General features: G+C 40.0%; 1 protein-coding gene across 8 annotated transcripts in view; it reads left to right on the top strand.

Annotated features, from left to right (window-relative positions):
* The window catches only part of RBFOX2 (RNA binding fox-1 homolog 2), a 252,551-nt gene that overhangs the window by 34,229 nt on the left and 199,723 nt on the right, over positions 1–18,599 (top strand). For all 8 annotated transcript variants that reach the window (XM_061638996.1, XM_061639001.1, XM_061639000.1 and 5 more), the window contains exon 2: positions 17,100–17,150. In XM_061638996.1, the coding sequence (XP_061494980.1) occupies positions 17,100–17,150 (51 nt within the window). The remainder of the gene's footprint in view (positions 1–17,099; positions 17,151–18,599) is intronic.

Below are 18,599 nucleotides of genomic sequence, written 5' to 3'. Positions count from 1 at the left end.
CTTTTTAAACAGACTTTTAATATGAATTTTCTTTTTCAACCAATGAGTACTTATGGATGATTTTTATTGTTTTTAACAATGTTTTTAATTCTATCTTGTTTTTGTACTTTGCAATGCTGCCTTTATATACTTTTATGAAAACAGCGGCTTATAAATATTTTAATTAAAAAAATTGTAAAGGATGTGTACATGAGGAAATCCATGAATCTGAACATGGAAGATCAGTTGTGAGAGCATTTGGATAAAAATAAAATGAGATGGAACCAATGATACCATTGTGGGAGTCTGATGCAGACTGCCAAAACAAGGCGAAGGCTTAGGTCAGATTACCATTTTTTTTCTTTAAAGAGAAAAGACAGAGTAGTAACAGGTCACTGCAACTATCCTAATATCTTTTAGAAGGCAAATGCTGTTAAGAATGGAAGGTCTAATAAGTACATATTTTTATATGTAGAGCTGGTATAGCACAGTGGGGAGGAGAGCCTGGCTGGGAGTCCAAAGTCTGTGAGCTCAAAATCCCCGCTCATGTCTCCTGGGTGTCAAGGGCCAGCTAAAGATCACCCCCACAGTGAGTGTTTCAGGGGTTATGTGCCCTGCCACCTGTGCAGCTGTGGGCAAGCTGCATAGTCCCAAGGAGCCCAGTTTCCCCCCAGCTGGCAGCTGTGGACAAGGAAGGGGCTGGCTTGTGGAGCTGTGGCAAGCTGAGCAGGCCCTAGCCAGCTGGGGAGGACTAGCCTTAGAGGGAGGCAATGGTAAACCCCCTCTGAATACCGCTTACCATGAAATCCCTATTCATAGGGTCACCATAAATCCGGATCGACTTGAAGGCAGTCTATTTCCATTTTTACCTTTATATGTAGTGGTCATGTCCCTTTGTTATGAAATTTTGGAAAACTTTTCAGAGAAATCCAGGCAGTGACACAGCAACAAATTGAGATGTCTCCACAATTAGCACTAGTAAATATATTTTCTGATGGCAACGGTTGCAAAATAAAAAACTAACGTCTTTTAGTAACAGCCTGCCCAATGGTTTCTTGATTTTCCTGAGATAACTGAGTTAGCCTTGGTGGAAAAATTAACTCATAAGTTGAGACTGGCAGGATGACAGAATAAAGGGGACAAAGTTGTGTTGGTTTGGTATGATTTTATTAGCTACATCAATAGGAGGGATAATGACTGAAAACCATCATCTCAGTATGCTCCGATCTGAAACTCTTGAAAATACAATACGGTAAATTCAGATTCCCAGAACCTTCAGCAAAGAAACATGAAATAGACTCTCAACTACCTGAAACAGTGGAGAACTGAGTGAAAGACATTGGTTGGAAGTTACTATATCATCTTGGAATTCTTGATATTGAAGAAAGGGAAAGCTGAGCCTAGTTAGATGTACCCTGGACTTTAGGAAAGCTGATTGCAACTAGTTAAAAAAAATAATGCTAGGTAGATGACTACATCCTGGAGCTTTAACTCTTCCCTTCTAGACTGGAAAAGCTGTGCTGTCTGTGTGTGGAAGAAACGAGCAAGTTGAAAACAAGTTCAACTCGAGCTTTGAATCAAACTCTTGGCTGTGCTTACAAAGAACTCTTAACAACCAATGAAGATTTAATACTTGGGTGTTGCCCAGCATTTTGACTGGCTGTTATTGCCATAATGTTTCTGGCTGCTCTACTTGAGTGTAGTTTCTGCTGTAAACATCTCTAAACCTAATTTAAGGCTGGCTGTACACTCATAAGCTATTGCACACATTTTTTTTAATGCAAAAGACTAGTTTCCCTTCTCCAATGAGCATGAATTATTCCAAGATGAAATACATTGCTGTAAATACGGAAGGCTTGCAAAGCCTGTAACGGTTGAGTTTTTAGTGCAGGAAGGCATGGTTTCCTCTAAAGTTAGTCTTTACATGTGTGACCTTTTTATTGGTGTCTTTTTTTCTACTGCATATTCTCTTTTGCTTTTTCCTCTGATTTTATCTCATGACAGTCTCTGAGCTGAGGACCCTTGAGCTGCACAGGGCGTGGTTTTCTTTCACAGACCCCTTTGTTTAGGGCTGCAAGGAAAGCAGCTTTCCAGGAGGGAATAGAGTAGGCCAGGCATAGTGGTTTTAAAAGAATTAGTGTTTTTTGGGAAGGGACTGAAAGCTGTTTGGTTTTAACTGATTCCAGATGTTGCTCCTGGAACACAAAGCTTACCAGTGTGTGTAGGGTGGTGCTGACTGAGCGGGCCTCCTGAGCGTTTCCTGTAGGGCCCACAATCAAACAAACCTAATCAAAGCCAGCCGTTGCTGCTGGAGCTCTCATGAAGCCTTCCTCCTCTTTCTGGTGCGCAAAGATAATGATTTCTCTAGAGTGTTTTAGTCTAGTTCTTTACTATTTTTTGTTTTGAGGAGGGAAGGAATAAATCTTCCCATAGTATGATCAGTTCATAATACTACTATTTAGCTGAAAAGAATTGGTTGGCATTAGAGGTAAAGTTCAGTTTGTGTGTGCTGTATGGGAGGGGGATTCTACAAGATGAGTCTGAGGTGCCTTTTAGATATTCTCCAGTCATGTGGGAGCTGCTTACTCATAAGCACCTTCCATGTGGCTGAGATAATGTTTAAAACAGGGGTGGTAACCCCCCCCCCCCGAGGGCTGCATTCACCCTTGACCCAACTCTCTGGGCTCTGCATGCTGGCAGTGAGTGTGGCCCCAAACTTTATTGTGCACATTCTCGCATATACAAATGAGATATAGCGCCCCCCAGCTGCTCTGTGCAGATCAGCAGAGGGGATTAGTACCCTTCTCTGCTGATCAATGAGCAATCTGATGACTGGGGAGCAGGCAATTTGCATCTTCATTAGGACCCTGGGTTCTTAGCCTTGTAGTGTGCCTATTTGTGTTTTTTCTTTCTTTATGTTTTGCAGTCACAATTGGTGGGGGTCTTCAGAATTATTTTTTTGTAGGGGGAAAGCAGATGGGGCCCCAGAATTGTGGGTTAGCCTCTCCTAGTTTAAATGATCTAATTGTACAGCAAGACCCAATTGTGTGAGTCTAGTTGCCAGAGCATGATTCTGAGAATAGCAAAAGATTACTCTAGAGTTAGAAAGACTTGAGGGGAAGTTTTGTTCCAAGGCTGCCTTGGGGATTGGTGTGTGTGTGTTAACATTAGATCAAGTCAGCACTGTATGGCCTCATTAGCATGTCACTGTAAACCATAGTTACATAGTTAAAGGTGAACCCAAAGCACACAAGTGTGCAGTGGGAAATACTGTGGCCACTTAGTTCCTCCCCTGCTCCTATTACTGCCGCGCTACTGGGAGTACAGCCATGATTTGGCTTAATGTTGCATCTGAACCAGGGCTCATGGTTTGTATGGACAAACCACAAGCCTGGGTTTGGATGCAACACTAAGCCAAAGAATGACTTAGCTTCAGGTAGCACTGTGGCAGCAGGAATGGAGGAGGAACAAAGTGGCCGCAGTATTTTCCCCATACACCAGTACACTGTACGTTTACCTTACTGTGGTTTAAAGTGACATGCGAACCAGGTCTATATTAATTGTTAATGTGTATATTTATTTTTATTTATTTATTTATTTATTTGATTTTTATCCTGCCCTTCCTCCCAGCAAGAGCCCAGGGCGGCAAACAAAAGCACTAAAAACAACATAAAAACAACATAAAAACAGACGTTAAAATACTTTAAAACAAAACAACTTTAAAAACATTTTTTTTAAAAAAGCTTTAAAAACATCTTTAAAAAGGGCTAAAAAACATTGTTTTAAAACAACATATTAAAAGCAATTCAACACAGATGCAGACTGGGATAGGTCTCAACTTAAAAGGCTTGTTGAAAGAGGAAAGTCTTCAAAAGGCGCCGAAAAGATAACAGAGGTGGTACCTGCCTAATATTTAAGGGGAGGGAATGCTACAGGGTAGGTGCCGCCACACGAAAGGTCCGTTTCCTGTGTTGTGCAGAACGGATCTCCTGATAAGATGGTATCTGCAGGAAGCCCTCACCTGCAGAGCGCAGTGATTGACTGGGTATAGAAGGGGTAAGACAGTCTTTCAGGTATCCTGGTCCCAAGCTGTATAGGGCTTTGTACACCAAAACTAGAACCTTGAACTTGGCCCGGTAGCAAATGGTCAGCCAGTATATAGTGTATATAATTAGTTAAATATTTTTTCATTTGTGGGTTTTTTGAAAATGGAAAGAAAAATGTGGGGAAATATCTCAAAAATTAGAAAGTGTGGCATACAACTCAAACAAACTAGAATGTGCAGATATGTAGTGCATAAAGCAATTTTAACTTTTTAAACCGAGGACAGTATCCTTCTTTTGTGCCTGGTAACCAGCCAGTCTTGACAGTGTAAAGAAATGACAGAATGTCTGAAATGAAGTATGCATTTTTTCAAGCTAGTAATCTATGCTATCTGCTAAAGGCTATCAACTACCCCTCCCCCTTGTAGTGTTTTGCTTGATGATAAAAACCATCTGGTTTTTCTGTTTTCTTTACCTTACTGACATCCCTTACCAGCTAGGCATGTCTAACATGCTTTGCCTGGTAAACTGTTGTAAATTACTGTAATTCTTACATGAGCAAGAACACTATTTTTGTTCATCACTTTCTCCTGGGTCTTTTGCTATTACAGGCATACCCCGCTTAAAGTCGCTTCACTTAAAGTTGCCTCGCTGTAAAGTACATGCTCCATACTCCACCATACCCCACTTTAACGTACGCAATAACGGACACTTAATGGCATGACGCCGCTGTCATCTAGTGGCGATTGCGTGCAGTACATGCATAGATAATTGCTTCACTTTAAGTACATTTTCACTTTACATACACGCTCTGGTCCCATTGCGTATGTTAAAACGGGGTATGCCTGTATTATATAGGAAAAATCCCAGAGCTGGCATTCTGTTTTGTAAATTGAAAATACTTTTAGTTGTCTCTTATTTTCTAATCTGTGCTTTGTATCTCTTTTGAGTGTTTTAGCTACAGTTGATGCTATGTCCAGTAGTCAAAGCCTCAGGATTCAGCTACTTAATTAAATTACTGCTTGTGTATTTAGCTATAGGATTTGTTCTAGTTTTTAGCTTGAGCAGCAGCCATATAACTGATTTGGAATCCCAAAGCACTGTGTGGCCCATCTCTTTTATGTAAAGAAAATTCACAGTAATCTCTCTACTTTGGTACTAGTTTGGGAATAGATTTGTGTGCATGCTGTGTTTTTGTCTGTGGTTGGGTTTTTCCTAGGCTGGGATCATGTCTTTCCTAAATAACAAATAGAATTGAGTTTAACCAGTGTAGGTACAGCTTCTCTGAAGAAGCATCCTTAAAATGATAACCAAATTATGCCTGCAGCAAAATATCTAATTCCCTAGTTCCATGGCAAACTTCTCAAAAACTGAAGAGGAAAATCCAGGCTTCCTAAAGCTGGTGTGTGTGTGTGTGTGTGTGTGTGTGTGTTGATGCGCGAACACTTATGTGGAGAAGTGTGTGTGTGTGTTCTGTGTGTATACAAAACCATGCTGCAAAATGGGTGTGTGCAGGAGTTAGGAGGTAATCACATGGATTCAGTTCTTTTGTGTGTTTAGCTGATCCAGGCAAGGAAGTCATGATACTATTGATTTAGATTTATTTATTTGGAAACATATTGTTATGATTTCATACTCAAAAGTGTCTAAATTTAGCTCTGGTTACTCTTCAGAAGAACAACTTTCAAGGAGACTGAGAAGCCTTGTATCCTGCTCTTTGAGGCCTCCCCCAAGAAAGGAGGAGCTGAGGTTGCCATGGAGATTTGAACTATGTGCAGTAGGAAAGCAGCATAGTTTAGAATTCCAGGAAGGAAGAGGGAGTGATGTCATTGGATCCCTCATCCACCGCTGGCATGTTTATCAGAAATAGAGCAAAGTTGTGGAGGAAGTTGCATATATTTCTGAAAATAGTTGATTGTATTCCCAAGAGTGTCGGAGTGATAGAGTGTGAATATTGTGAACAGATAATCTTGCTTTCTTCTTTTGGAGACATGGGCTGGCTACTAAAGTGCTGAATGTATATGGATGCTTTTCAGTTTTGTCTTTCTGCACCATGCTGCCATCCCCTGAAATATCCCCTTGAAGATATTTCTGGAAAATTCTTGAGATTTGGTAAATTGCTATGTGAAAAGGAGTTCACTATTGTGGAGTCTTTGGAAGCAGCACCCAATGAAATAAAAGGGGCAGCCAGCCAAAGAAAAAATCGGCAACATTCGTTTTTCAATCTCTAACATGTTTGCTTGTTTCTTAAAAGCATGTCCTTTGGAAGGATATTTTATCATGCAACTGCACCCTCTCTTCAGGGGAGATTTGACTTATCTCAGAAGTGGAAGAAAACTGTTCTCCACCAAAATTTTGGTGTTGTATATGTGAACCTGCTTTCTCAAAAGAGCTGAAGAGATTGGGCATGACAAGGCCTGGGGCTCTTCCAATGAAAATTCAGCAAATTATTTATTTTTTTTAGAATCGAAATATACATGCGCAAAATAGCTCAGCTGAACAAATGAGATGGTAGCTAGAATGTAATTTACCAAGTCTTTAGAGGAGATCTAATTTGACCAGGTAGTTAAATACGTCTTATGGATATGGCTTCCATTGGGACTTTGTGGGTACCAGTGCTGCTGGAACAACCCTGTTGAAGCTGATGGATTCTAGAGGTAAAGCTTCTTAAGTGTTGTTGAAGAAATCACTCCTCCCAGAAAGAATGTCAGAAATTGGGGGAGGAAACAAAATTAAGTAAGAAATATGGAATACAATATGGTAAGCTAATACTGTTTAGGACAACCTTTATCTTGGGCAATGAAAACCCGTGCAGAAAAGGGTTGAAGTATTTTAGGAAATTCTTGAGATTTGGTAAATCACCATGGGAAAAGGGATTCACTATTGTGGAGTAGTGACTGAGAATGCCTCCCTGTTTGCTTTTTTTGTGCATGTGGCCCACAAATAGTTTAATGCTTCTAATGAATTGTCATCTGGGGCTTTGGGATTGGGCAGACTATAAAATGAATGTAATCATTAAGATACAACCTTCTCGTTCATTAATTCTTTTTGAATGCTTTTTCTAAAACAAGACTCAAGGCGATTTACAAAACATTAATAATATACATAAATAAAACATTAGCTAACAACAATTACCTAGATAATATGAAAACTAGCCCACTCCACAAAAGAACTGAGTAATTGCTGGCAGCAGGACCAAGTAACAAAATGCCCATCAAAAATGGATAATTGATAATCATTCCATCACATACCATTGAATGCCTGGAAGGTCTTAACCCAGTACCACAAAAATAGTAGTGTTGGCTCCAGGCAGGTCTCACTGGGAAGAGTGTTCCATAAATGGGGGGTCACTGTCCTTTGTCTTGTTCTCTCTCTCTCATCTGTTGGATCTCTCTCAGAAGAGGTAATCAGCAGAGGGCCTTGGATGTTGGTTGTAGGGCATGTAGGTCCATGGCAAGCTGTTTAGTCAGGTATTGCAGTCCTAAGCAATGTAAGTCTTTATCGTTTTAGTCAGGCTGTAGAATTGGGCATGGAAATGTATAGGCCGTCAGTGTAGTTGGGCCAGAATGGGTGTTATGTAGTCAGATTTTTTGGTTGCATTCTTCACTGGCTATATATTCTGAACCATCTTCAAAGGCAGCTCCTGGGATAATGCATTGCAGCAATCTAATTTGGAGGTTATCAGAGCATAGGTTACTGAAGTTAGGTTATCCCTGTCCACATAGGGGCTTAGCTGGGCCACCAGCTGAAGCTGGTAGAACACACCCCACATCACTGGGTGCCTCAAATGACAGTAATAGGTTTAGGAGAACTCCCAGGCTACAAACCTGATCCTTCAGGGGAGTGCATCTCTGCACAGAACCAGTTGTGCACCTCTCACTTGGTCGGAAGAGCCCACCTGCTAATAGCATCTCTGTCTTGTTTGGTTTGTGTTTTATTTTATTGGCCCTAATCCAACCCATTGCTAGGGCCAGACACTGATTCAGTATTCCTCTGTCTAGCATGCTGTCTTAGCTCTGGAGCTATATCACAGAGCTTTCTGGGCTCTGCTTAGTAACAGAGAGTGCTCAGAGGCAATTACCACTTGGATTATTTATGCATTCCACAGATCAACTAGGACTTCAACAGGAGAGTCACCCATATCAGCCAGAAAAAAAAGCCCTCTGAAAACTATCTGTATGCCGCAGAGGAGGAAAACTGCTATAAGCCCAACTCTTAGTAGGAGGACAAACTGACCACGGCAAAGGAACCAATTCAAAGTATCCCACCTTCAGATCATGCACTTCATGCATAGTCAAGAGAATCAAACCCAATGTGTGCCCCAATACCCCTGATCAAATGTTGAGACAGCCCTATGGTTGCCATGGCAGCCATGAAGTCCTAAGTCAGCCTTGTCCAACCTTTGGGCCACAGATGTTGCTGGACTACAGTTCCCATATTTCCTGACGATTGGCCATGCTGGCTGGGGCTGATGGGAGTTGCAGTCTAGCAACATCTGGGAACCCAAAGGTTGGACAAGGCTGTCCTAAGCCATCCGTGACAAGGCATCCTCAGCATGAATGTTGACATCCCCCAAACCAACAGTCTGGGGGTTCAGCCCACATCTGCAAGTGCCTCTGTCAGTTTAGGTAGAGGGACTGCTGGGCAGGGGAGTGGATAGTATTCCAGCATGATCCGCAATCTCTCCTCCTGGCCCAGTGTGAGATACAAATATTCTACAGTATTTATTATTGATTTAAATGAAGTTTTTATTAGTTCTAAAATTTTACTGTTTGTTGTAAGCTGACTTGATCTATTTTTGTGAAAAGTGTGGCTTATAAATACTTTAATAAATAAATACAGCTACACCCTAACAAATAGGGATCCTGGAGAGAGAAACAGACTTCCTTTAGATCACAGCATCACCTCCCCCCCCCCTTGAGTCTACCCTGATGCTTTTATCCAGGTCTCAGTTATACATGCTAGTTAGGCCACCTCATCCATGATTAAATCATGGATTAGGGAGATCTGAATATGGACTGATGTGGCATTCAAGTGTATCATCCAGAGACCTGAGTGCTGACTCCTAAGGCAACCACCAAATCTCAAGGTGGGAGGAGGACTGGAATGCGACATCGCCATTAATTGACAACCGTGATCTCTTTGTCTGGGTAGCCCTCCTCCCAACACCTTTTCTCGTTTGACCTTGTAGCTTCTCTCCTAGGCATATACTGGACACTCACAAGAACCACCAAAAGAAACGCACTCCAGGCAGATCACAGCCTGCCACCAGTGATTATTCCCACAACTCACCCCCCAAAAAATCTCAGGCACATACAATATCAAAGAAATCTCTCCCTCCAAGTTAGTGGGGTGACCCTTGCCCCCCAATGGGGTAATTTCCTTTGATGTTGGCTCCTTTTAGGCTGCCCTGAGTAGGTCTGGCAAATCTTTCCCAAGCCAGCTGTCAATCAAAGTGGAGGTCAGCTCTCCTGCTGGTGATGTTCATGGGCTGCTTGCAAGCCAGAAATAGCAACGCAGAGCAGGGACCAGGTGGCAAACAGCTTATCTGCCCCACAATTGTCCTTGTTGCTGCCCCTGTTCAGGTGGGGCCTGGTGGACGTTCTTGGTCTTTCTGAGGTTATAATGGGATGCTGGGGCTGAATGGTTCAGTAACTAAGGTCACATGTAGTTATGTGTTTAGGATGTCTTCATCTGCTGGAATGAGTGATGGAAACCTTTAATATTATCTTATGGGTACATTTTAAAATCGGTTAATTGATTTTACATTTTTGTGGCATTTCAATAGTACAACATAACCATTGAAATACTGAAAGAATGGCAGAGATAGTATCCTCACTTCAAGCCTTGTAGTAGTGACACCAAGGTGTACACCCTAGAAACTGTGGTGTTTAAATAAGTTTCTTCTCTGTTTAAACTTGCTTCAGTAGAAAAAAATACGTATACCTTTGGCTAGTGAAGATGAACTTCAGATTCTCTGTAGCTTGTTTGCTTCGTATCCTGTAGAGTTTTATTACTTATGTGGCCAAATCTCCATTACTGTTCTAGCCCCATCCTGTTATGCATCTGTGATTAAGGTGGTTGATTAAGACTCTTAGCAAGGTCACCCAAGGTGGAACACTCAATGCTGAGATACCAGACTAAGATGCATCCAGACTCAGAGGAAGGCAATGATAAACATCTGAATACTTCTTACCATGAAAACCCTGTGAACAGAGTGTTCAAAATGCAACACGAGATAGTGCTGAAAAGTGAGACCTCCAGATCAGAAGGCACTGGGGAGGAACAAAGGACAAGTACGAGTACCGCTGTGACTAATGATGCAGCTGGGTCAAAGCCGAATGGAAGCCCAGAGGCTGATGTGCACAGATGCGAAAGGAGAGTCTGGAGTTGTACGATGTACACAATAGGAACATGGAATGTGAGAAGCATGAACCAGGGAAAGTTAGAAATTGTCAAGCAAGAAATGGAATGCATCAACATTACAATACTGGGCATGAGTGAATTGAAATGGATGGGACTGGGACACTTTCAATCAGGTAACTACAGAATATTTTATGCAGGAAATGAGAAATTAAGAAGAAACGGGGTTGCTTTAATAGTGAGAATTGATGTACCAAAAGCAATTTGGAGCTATAACACAAAGTCTGAGCGAGCGATATCAATGAGATTTAACAGGAAACTTATTAACATAACCACCATCCAAGTCTACGCTCCAATGGCAAAAACAGAAGAAGAGGAATTGGAGAGATTATACACAGAAGTACAGGAAGAAATTGATCACACACCAAAACAAGATGTTTTGATAAACATGGGGGACTGGAATGCAAAAGTAGGGAACAAAGAAGAACTAGAAATTGTGCAAAAATGGGGCTTAGGAGACAGAAATGAAGCAGGAGAAAGACTTACTGAATTCCGTGAAGTCAGCAATTTGTTTCTTGCAAACACATTTTTTGAGCAACCGAAAAGATGACTGTACACGTGGACATCACCAAATGGTCGATATAGGAATCAAATTGATTATATAATTGGGAGCAGAAGATGGAGAAGTTCCATACTTCCTGCAAAAACAAAACCAGGAGCAGACTGCGGTACAGATCATGAACTGGTAACATAGAAAATCACAGTAAAGCTAAAGAAGAACAACAAAGCAATCATAATGCCAAAATACAATTTAAATAACATCCCAGAAGAATATAAAGATCAAATAAGGAACAGATTTGAGGTTGTAAGTTGATAGAGAACCAGAAGAACTATGGATTGAAGTCAGAGTCATTATCAGGGAAGAATGCAAAAAGACAATACCCCTAGTTAAAAAGAGAGAGAGAGAAGAGACCTCAATGGATGACTAACAAAACTCTTAAAATGGTTAAAGAGAGAAGGAAAGCAAAAGCAAAAGGAGACAGAAACATGGTTAGAACCCTAAATGCAATAGTACAGCGACTAGTACTTAGGGACAAAGAGACATATTACAATATTTATTTATTTATTTATTGCACTTGTATACCGCCCCATATCTGAAGCTCTCTCGGCAGTTTACAGCAGTCAAAAACATTAAAATAAATATACAATTTAAAACACGTATTTTAAAAACAAAACACAATTTTAAAATTTAAAACAATATAAAAACAATTTAAAACACATGCCAAAATGCCTGGGAGAAGAGGAAAGTCTTGACCTGGCGCCGAAAAGATAACAGTGTTGGCACCAGGTGCACCTCGTCAGGGACATAATTCCATAATTTGGGGGCCACCACTGAGAAGGCCCTCTCCCTTGTTGCCACCCTCCGAGCTTCCCTTGGAGTAGGCACCCGGAGGAGGGCCTTTGGTACTGTCTACACTGACTGGCAGTGACTCTCTAGGTTGCTAGACAGGGAACATTCCCAGCCCAGAGTTCCCAGAAGTGAGAGTTGATCACCACGATTCACACCACAGTCCTGAGACTTTGGTACTAGAGGGGCTACCTTGTTAGTCTGCCATGTTAGGAAAAACCTAAGCAGAGGGGCTGCCATATTAGGAAAAACAGCAAAGACTTTTTGTGGTATCTTAAAGACTAATCAAATTGAACTGGAGTTCACTTCATCAGATGCATGAAGTAAGCTTTCATCCACACGTACTTATGCCATCATAAATTAGTCGGTCACAAGACTTTGCTGTTTCTGCCAAGTTTAATTCCCTATTACTTAACAACAAAATTAACATAGACTCATCTCAGTTTGCCCATTGTGGTGCATGTATGCTATCTTCTGTTGCTATTTTGAGTTAAGTGGTTCTTCCACCTATCTCTTTCTGTGTGATTACCATTGTTCTTCCTTCCTCTCTACATGCAACCTTTGGAAATGTTGGCATTGGTGAGTTTAAAATGATTGTAATTCTGCTAAAAAGTCAGCCTACAACTGATGGTATATTAATTCTCATCCATAAGACTGATATGTTGTTAGTCAATAAAATCAGTCCAAACATAGTATTGGCCAGGCCCGTTAAGTCTTGCTGTAGTGCTACCTCACAAAAACTGTTAACCTTAGATTGCACTCAAAGCACACCTTTTCCTGCATATTGCATAAGACGATTAGTCATTGTAGACAAGTTGCCTTTGAGGGAATAATGAATAATTGTAGATCTTCTAATTGAGAAACCCTTGATAAGCTTCTGATGAATTCAATGCCTTCTAGGAGCACAGTATGAATACTGCTGCGCCATAGTTTGTTATAGGTCCCAGATATGGACCTGTCATTCACCAAAATTAGGGATATAAACGATAAATTGGATGTGTAGCTGGTCTGAATGTGGGATAAATTGGTTACTGTCTATTCACATTGCTGTGCTTTCTGTGAAATGTACATTTGTTTGCACCTCCACACATCTCTGTCCTCACTGAGATGCATACCCAAGTGTGCATTCCATTGAAAGCAGTGCAGGACAGATGAACTGCATCCATGCTCAGATGCCAATGTGGTTCAAAATCCAGCAGGTTGTATTTCCACAGAAGGCTGCCTCAGACCTCCATGGTTAGATTGGCAGAGAAAGCATGGGTGGAGAGTGGACACGTAATAATAAAAAATAGGAACATAGCATGCATATTGCAAACATTTTTTGTTTGCACTTTGGTGTGATACAAATGTAAGTCCTGATGCAAAACTGTAGCACAGTATTCCTTGCAAATGTACCCTAGACATATGATAAAATAAAGATACAACGTTTAATGAAACTAAATTTAATGATTGAGTACTGCATATATGGAACAAATACAAAGGGAGCCTTGTGTTGCCCATTTTGTCATAGCTTCTATCCAGTTTGCATTGGCAGCCAAGAAGTAGAGGGCCCACCATATCAAGAATTTTGCGGTATTATAAAATCCTACTCTAAGGACCGAGTGTTCAGTCTTCTAATGGGTGTTTTATTTTAATGAGAGTTTTGAGCAAGAAGGGCCTTTTAACCAATACTTTGTATACATTGTTAAGGCCTTTGGCAATATACAATAAAGTTTTCTACCTATCTACCTTCTATCATTTTTGTATAAAGTTAATTTTCAATTATCAGGGGGTACAGATGTATCATGCAAATATAAAATTGCAGTGATGTGTGCTGTAATGAAGAATGGTAAATATTTAACCATAGTAGTGTTCTCATGTAAAATAAAATAGAAAATAAAATGGAAACCAATACTCCTCCATGGTATCAATATTTTTATTTTATGAAGCTTTTTGATCAAGAAAGGCAGAATTAGTGTGGAATTGTCACTTTTTGAAAAGATAGTCACACAGGGAAACCGTATTTAAAAAATCGTATATATATATAATGATCTGATTCTGATAGCCATGGAAGATAACCGAAATGAATTTAAATAGATGTCAAAAGAGTTTAAAAATAAACATTATAGAAGAAGTGTGGAAAGAAACACCACAAATGTGGCTCTATTACCCTCTATTTAAATAAACAGTTATTTAAATAAAATGTCATATAGCTGGTATCTGACTTCGCATCATTTGGCAAAGATATACCCAAGTAAAAGTGACACATGCTGGAAATGTGGGGAAAATGGGGCAGACTGTATGCAAGAAAACTCAAAGGTTTCAAAAATAAATATTTGGTTACTGTAGAATGATTAATCTTTCACAGATTGTTTTGGATTCTCTTTAAAACGATATGTGAACAGGACACTGTAATTTAGTTGTGGTCTTGCTAACTGTATCAATAATGTTGATAGCAGCTAAATGGTGTGCTCACATATTTCTACCTGAACAACTGTATGTTGCCATAGTATCAAAAATTACCGAAGTGGTTTCATTAAAAGCAGGAAGATACAGCAAAGAACAACATGAGAGGCTGTACCCCCCTTTTATTAATTATATGAAACAGGAGTACAGTGTAAACCTTTTGAATAGCACTTACAATTGATAGGGTTATACTATATTTTACATACATTTTAATTAAATTATTATAGTTGTACATTAAAAGTAAGGTTTTAATGAATGATGACGTAGATGACAAATGATTTAACAAAATGAAATATATTAATGTTTCAGTGCTTGTATGCTTGTATATTTATAGTAAAATAATTAAAAATATATGAATGCTTGAAGGAAAACCCATGTGTGAATAATTAGTACAGGTCATATAAAATCTTGCATGTGGCAAACTTCAAATACGTTTGCCCTTATTTCTTCACTATTTCCCCTTTTATATAGTAGAGGTCATATAAATAGAGACGGCCTTTAGCAGTAAACAAAACAATAAAATATCCCATGGCAGTTTGATTTCATATTGTCGGTGAGAGCTTTCTAACTGAATTCCTCTGTAAATGGCTGCTAGTATCCTTGTAAGAGGGAGTGAAATCCAACTCAGCTTTGGCAGAAATGAGACAGGAGGGAATTGAAAGTTAACTGTGGTGTTGTCTTGCCAGCCTGTGTGATTGTCATTGGAAGGCAACTTCTTTCCGCTGTTCTCTCTGTGTGCAGTGTGTTTTGTCCCTGAAGAGCCAGGAGAATTATGTGTGCAAATGGTTAATGTTACATATTTTCGCTGCTTTCCCTCTGTGATATTTCCTTAAGTATATGCACCGAAGTGGATTTTGTTCTGTATTGCACTTCTGCTTCCTTTTTCCTTTTGGGATCTCCTACCGATTAACAGCGATTTTCTCTGTACTTGATTTAAAAGGATTGTTCTGCTATCCTCCTAGGAGTTTAACTCTTTGTAACAGTTTCTCACCCTGCTGCCTTTACTTTCCCACAATAGCAAATCCTGTAGAGAGTAATTATTCAACAAGAGACACCAGCAAGTTGCTGACCTGTAAAATTGGCAACACCAGAGACTTCCTGGGGAAACACTGCTGCTGCCAGTAACTCCCCCTGTTTGCCTGTAGAGAGTGAGATTCAGAGATGCAGCATGAGTAGGAAGGAGATTGGAAACAATGTAGAGCACATTCCTTTATGGGAAAAAACATTTTATCTCTTGGACTTTATAGAAGTATCATATTTTAATTGATGTGCTTTAAGCACCTAGTTTTCTAATTCTTGCCTAAGCAAGCTGAGGGTTTTATTGTTTCTCCATTTGCTTCTTCTGTTCAGTCATATTCTTGCTATCTAAAATGCAGTGTGAGCAAGTCACTTTTCTGCTTGAAGCTGCTGCAACGTCTAGACATTCCTTGATACTGACATCAAGGCATGCATAAGTGCTGTTATATTGGCTGAGAGGAGCTCCATCTGTGGGATGGCACCAATGTCCTTATAGGAGTCCCTGGTACATCTGTGAAAATCTCCATGGATTCAGATGTACCCGGGGTGGGGATGGGGGCGAGGGATGTGTTGGATTAATTGTGGATCCACAGGCTCCAAAGTCCCCCCATTCCCCCAATCCATAAAAGGAGCTGACAACTATGCTACCCCTGGAACTGGCATAGTTAATTTTTCCCTCAGTGGTATCAATGGGATGGAAAATAAAAACAAAATGGGAAAAGGCTCAAAGAAAAAGCTATTCCTCAACCCCTGCCCTGTATGCAGTGATCTGGCAGGTTGTAGGAAGTGGAAGTAGTTCTTTTATAGATTCCCCCCACCCAGTGGAACACTACTGCCCAACTTAATTTATTGTTGCGAAGCTGATCATTGCTGTGGTTTAGCAATTGGGAGCAGTCCTCTATACAAGAAATTCCCTTTGCATAGAAAATACTGGTGCCCCTTTATTTTTTTTGTTTTTACATGCAGGGGCAGAGGATTGCAGACATATAGATTTGAAAATTCATTAGTTGAGATGGAGAATTTAGGTTTATAATACTCAGTTCTGTGAAATTTTGTTGATGGGATTCCTATAATAAAATGGTTAATAACAATTTTTAAAAGACCTGGAACCCTTCTTCCTAACATCTGTTTTTCTGTGTGAAGGGATTTTTTGTATGGAGCATTTAATTATGTGAACTTGGGTTTCTTCTGGGAGGAAGGGCAGGATATAAATCAAATAACAATAATAGTAACTACTTTCACTTGCAGCCTGAAATGTTACAAACAAGGGGCAGGTTTCCCTCCTCATCTGCTATGAGAACAAGGCTGTAAAGCCTTCTTAAAAAATGAAAAACACAGGTGAGAAAAAGCAATGAAAAACATTGGAGAAAGCTGATGAAATGCTGAGAAAAAACTTTGAATGGAGTATTGTGTAACTGTTTCCTTTTTTGTTAGTTTGGGAGTATACTCAACTTTAACTTAAGCTTTTATTAAATTGCAGAAAGGAGCAATTTATTTAATTCAGTATATTTAATAATAATGCAATTTAATCATTTCAATAGTAGTTGCACATTGAAAGCCCTTTACTCTTTTGATTGATTTCCCTCCAAAAAAGGCCACCTTTTTACAGACAGCAAGGAGAGAGTTTCATGGCCAAGGCCATAGAATGCAAATTGATAGAGAATTGAGGCCAAAATGGTGGTCTTCATGTTGCATTCTGAAAACAAAGGAAAAGAATGAGGGATATTTATCTGTTCCATTTTTATGTTGTGCTTGTTATAAGGCTCTTACTTTTTTCTTTTTGGTATAGATATTCTCTTGTTTCCTTTCTTTTATCAAAATTAATAATACCTGCTTTCTTTCAGAATGAGCCTCTGACTTCCAGTTATCATGGGTACCCAGGAAGAGACAGCCAGGTAAGAGTTACTTTTGTTTGCCTTCAATGCCATTGCTATACTGCGGCTGCTATCACCATATTAAATGTTTCATCAGGGTTTGTGATTTTAATATTGCAAGGAGCTGACAGTAGCTCCAACCTGTGTGCAAGAAGAAGGGAATGGCTGTCCTTGCTTCACCTGGGGCAGGTCTTTGAACTCCTGTTCTTGCTGGGCTGCTGGAAATATGCTGTGGCAGAGGCAGTTCTTTACTGAAGAGAGAACAGCAGAAGAGGAGCTGCCAACATTATTGTTGGGGATAATGGGCACGTGGGCTCAGGAAACTGGGCCATGAATGTATAAGTAATGACCCTGTTGTTATGGTAGGGGGGATTTATTTCTACTTCTCTGTGAGATGGGTCAGTCTTGCAAGAAGGTGAACTGTAACAAGAGGCACAAATAGCTTCCAACGAATGCGTAAGAATGAAGTAGGCAACTGGCTAGTAAGGAGAATTCCTGGGGCTCCTGAGGGAGCTGTAGAAGACCCTAGTGTAGAGAAGAGGGTCAGATGAATCTCCTTCCCTCCAGCTGAGGCCCTGCCTAGCCAGCTGTACAGTGCTGCCACAGGCTCTTGTGGTCCCTTCTTTGGGGAACAGGATGGATAATTGCCTGTGGCTGAGAAGTAACAATGACATTTATGGAATTATCATAGTTTGGACTTTGGCTGTTTGTACATCAGGACAAATTACTGTGTATTATTGCAGCAGCAGCAAGAGTTTCAGGTGTACCTGTTCATGAATTATGCTGGTGTCCAAACTGGATGACAGTAAGCTATTCTGCATTAATTTTGGGCAATGAATTGTTTTGTAAGATTTGATGCCCTCAGTGGAGGCTGTATTGAATTAGCAGGAGAGTTTGGTCCTCACATTCCCAGACTACTCAAAGGGGTATCAAGAAATCTCTCTTGCACCTCAAAATTGTGGGAAGATGGCCGTTGTTAATACAAGGGACTTTCTGATGCTGTTCAGGTGCAGCAGCAACTTTCCAGTAATTGTTCCCCTACCCCCCCCCGCCAGTATTGGGGATATGCCATGGCCTACATAGATTATGATATTGTCTATAGTTATATCTGGGAAGACCTCTTGAAACATGTCAAATTGCTTAGAGGCCACCCAAGACGTGCTGAGTTCATACAGCTGAAATATTTGGACTCTAGCAGAGGGAGGCCCTCTTGAGCCTCCATGGTCCCTCCATTAACAAATTATTATTATTATTATTATTATTATTATTATTATTATTATTATTATTATTATTATTATTATTATTATTATTATTATTATTATTATTATTATTATCATTTGTATACTGCCCCATAGCCGAAGCTCTCTGGAAGGTTTACAACAATTAAAAACATTAAAAACAAATATACAAATTTAAAAACACTTAAAAAAAACAGTTTAAAAATACATCCTAAAATGCCTGGAAGAAGAG

Source organism: Rhineura floridana, chromosome 8, assembly GCF_030035675.1.
Source record: "Rhineura floridana isolate rRhiFlo1 chromosome 8, rRhiFlo1.hap2, whole genome shotgun sequence".
Classification (NCBI taxonomy): domain Eukaryota; kingdom Metazoa; phylum Chordata; class Lepidosauria; order Squamata; family Rhineuridae; genus Rhineura; species Rhineura floridana.
This window is presented reverse-complemented; position numbering and strand designations above follow the sequence as displayed.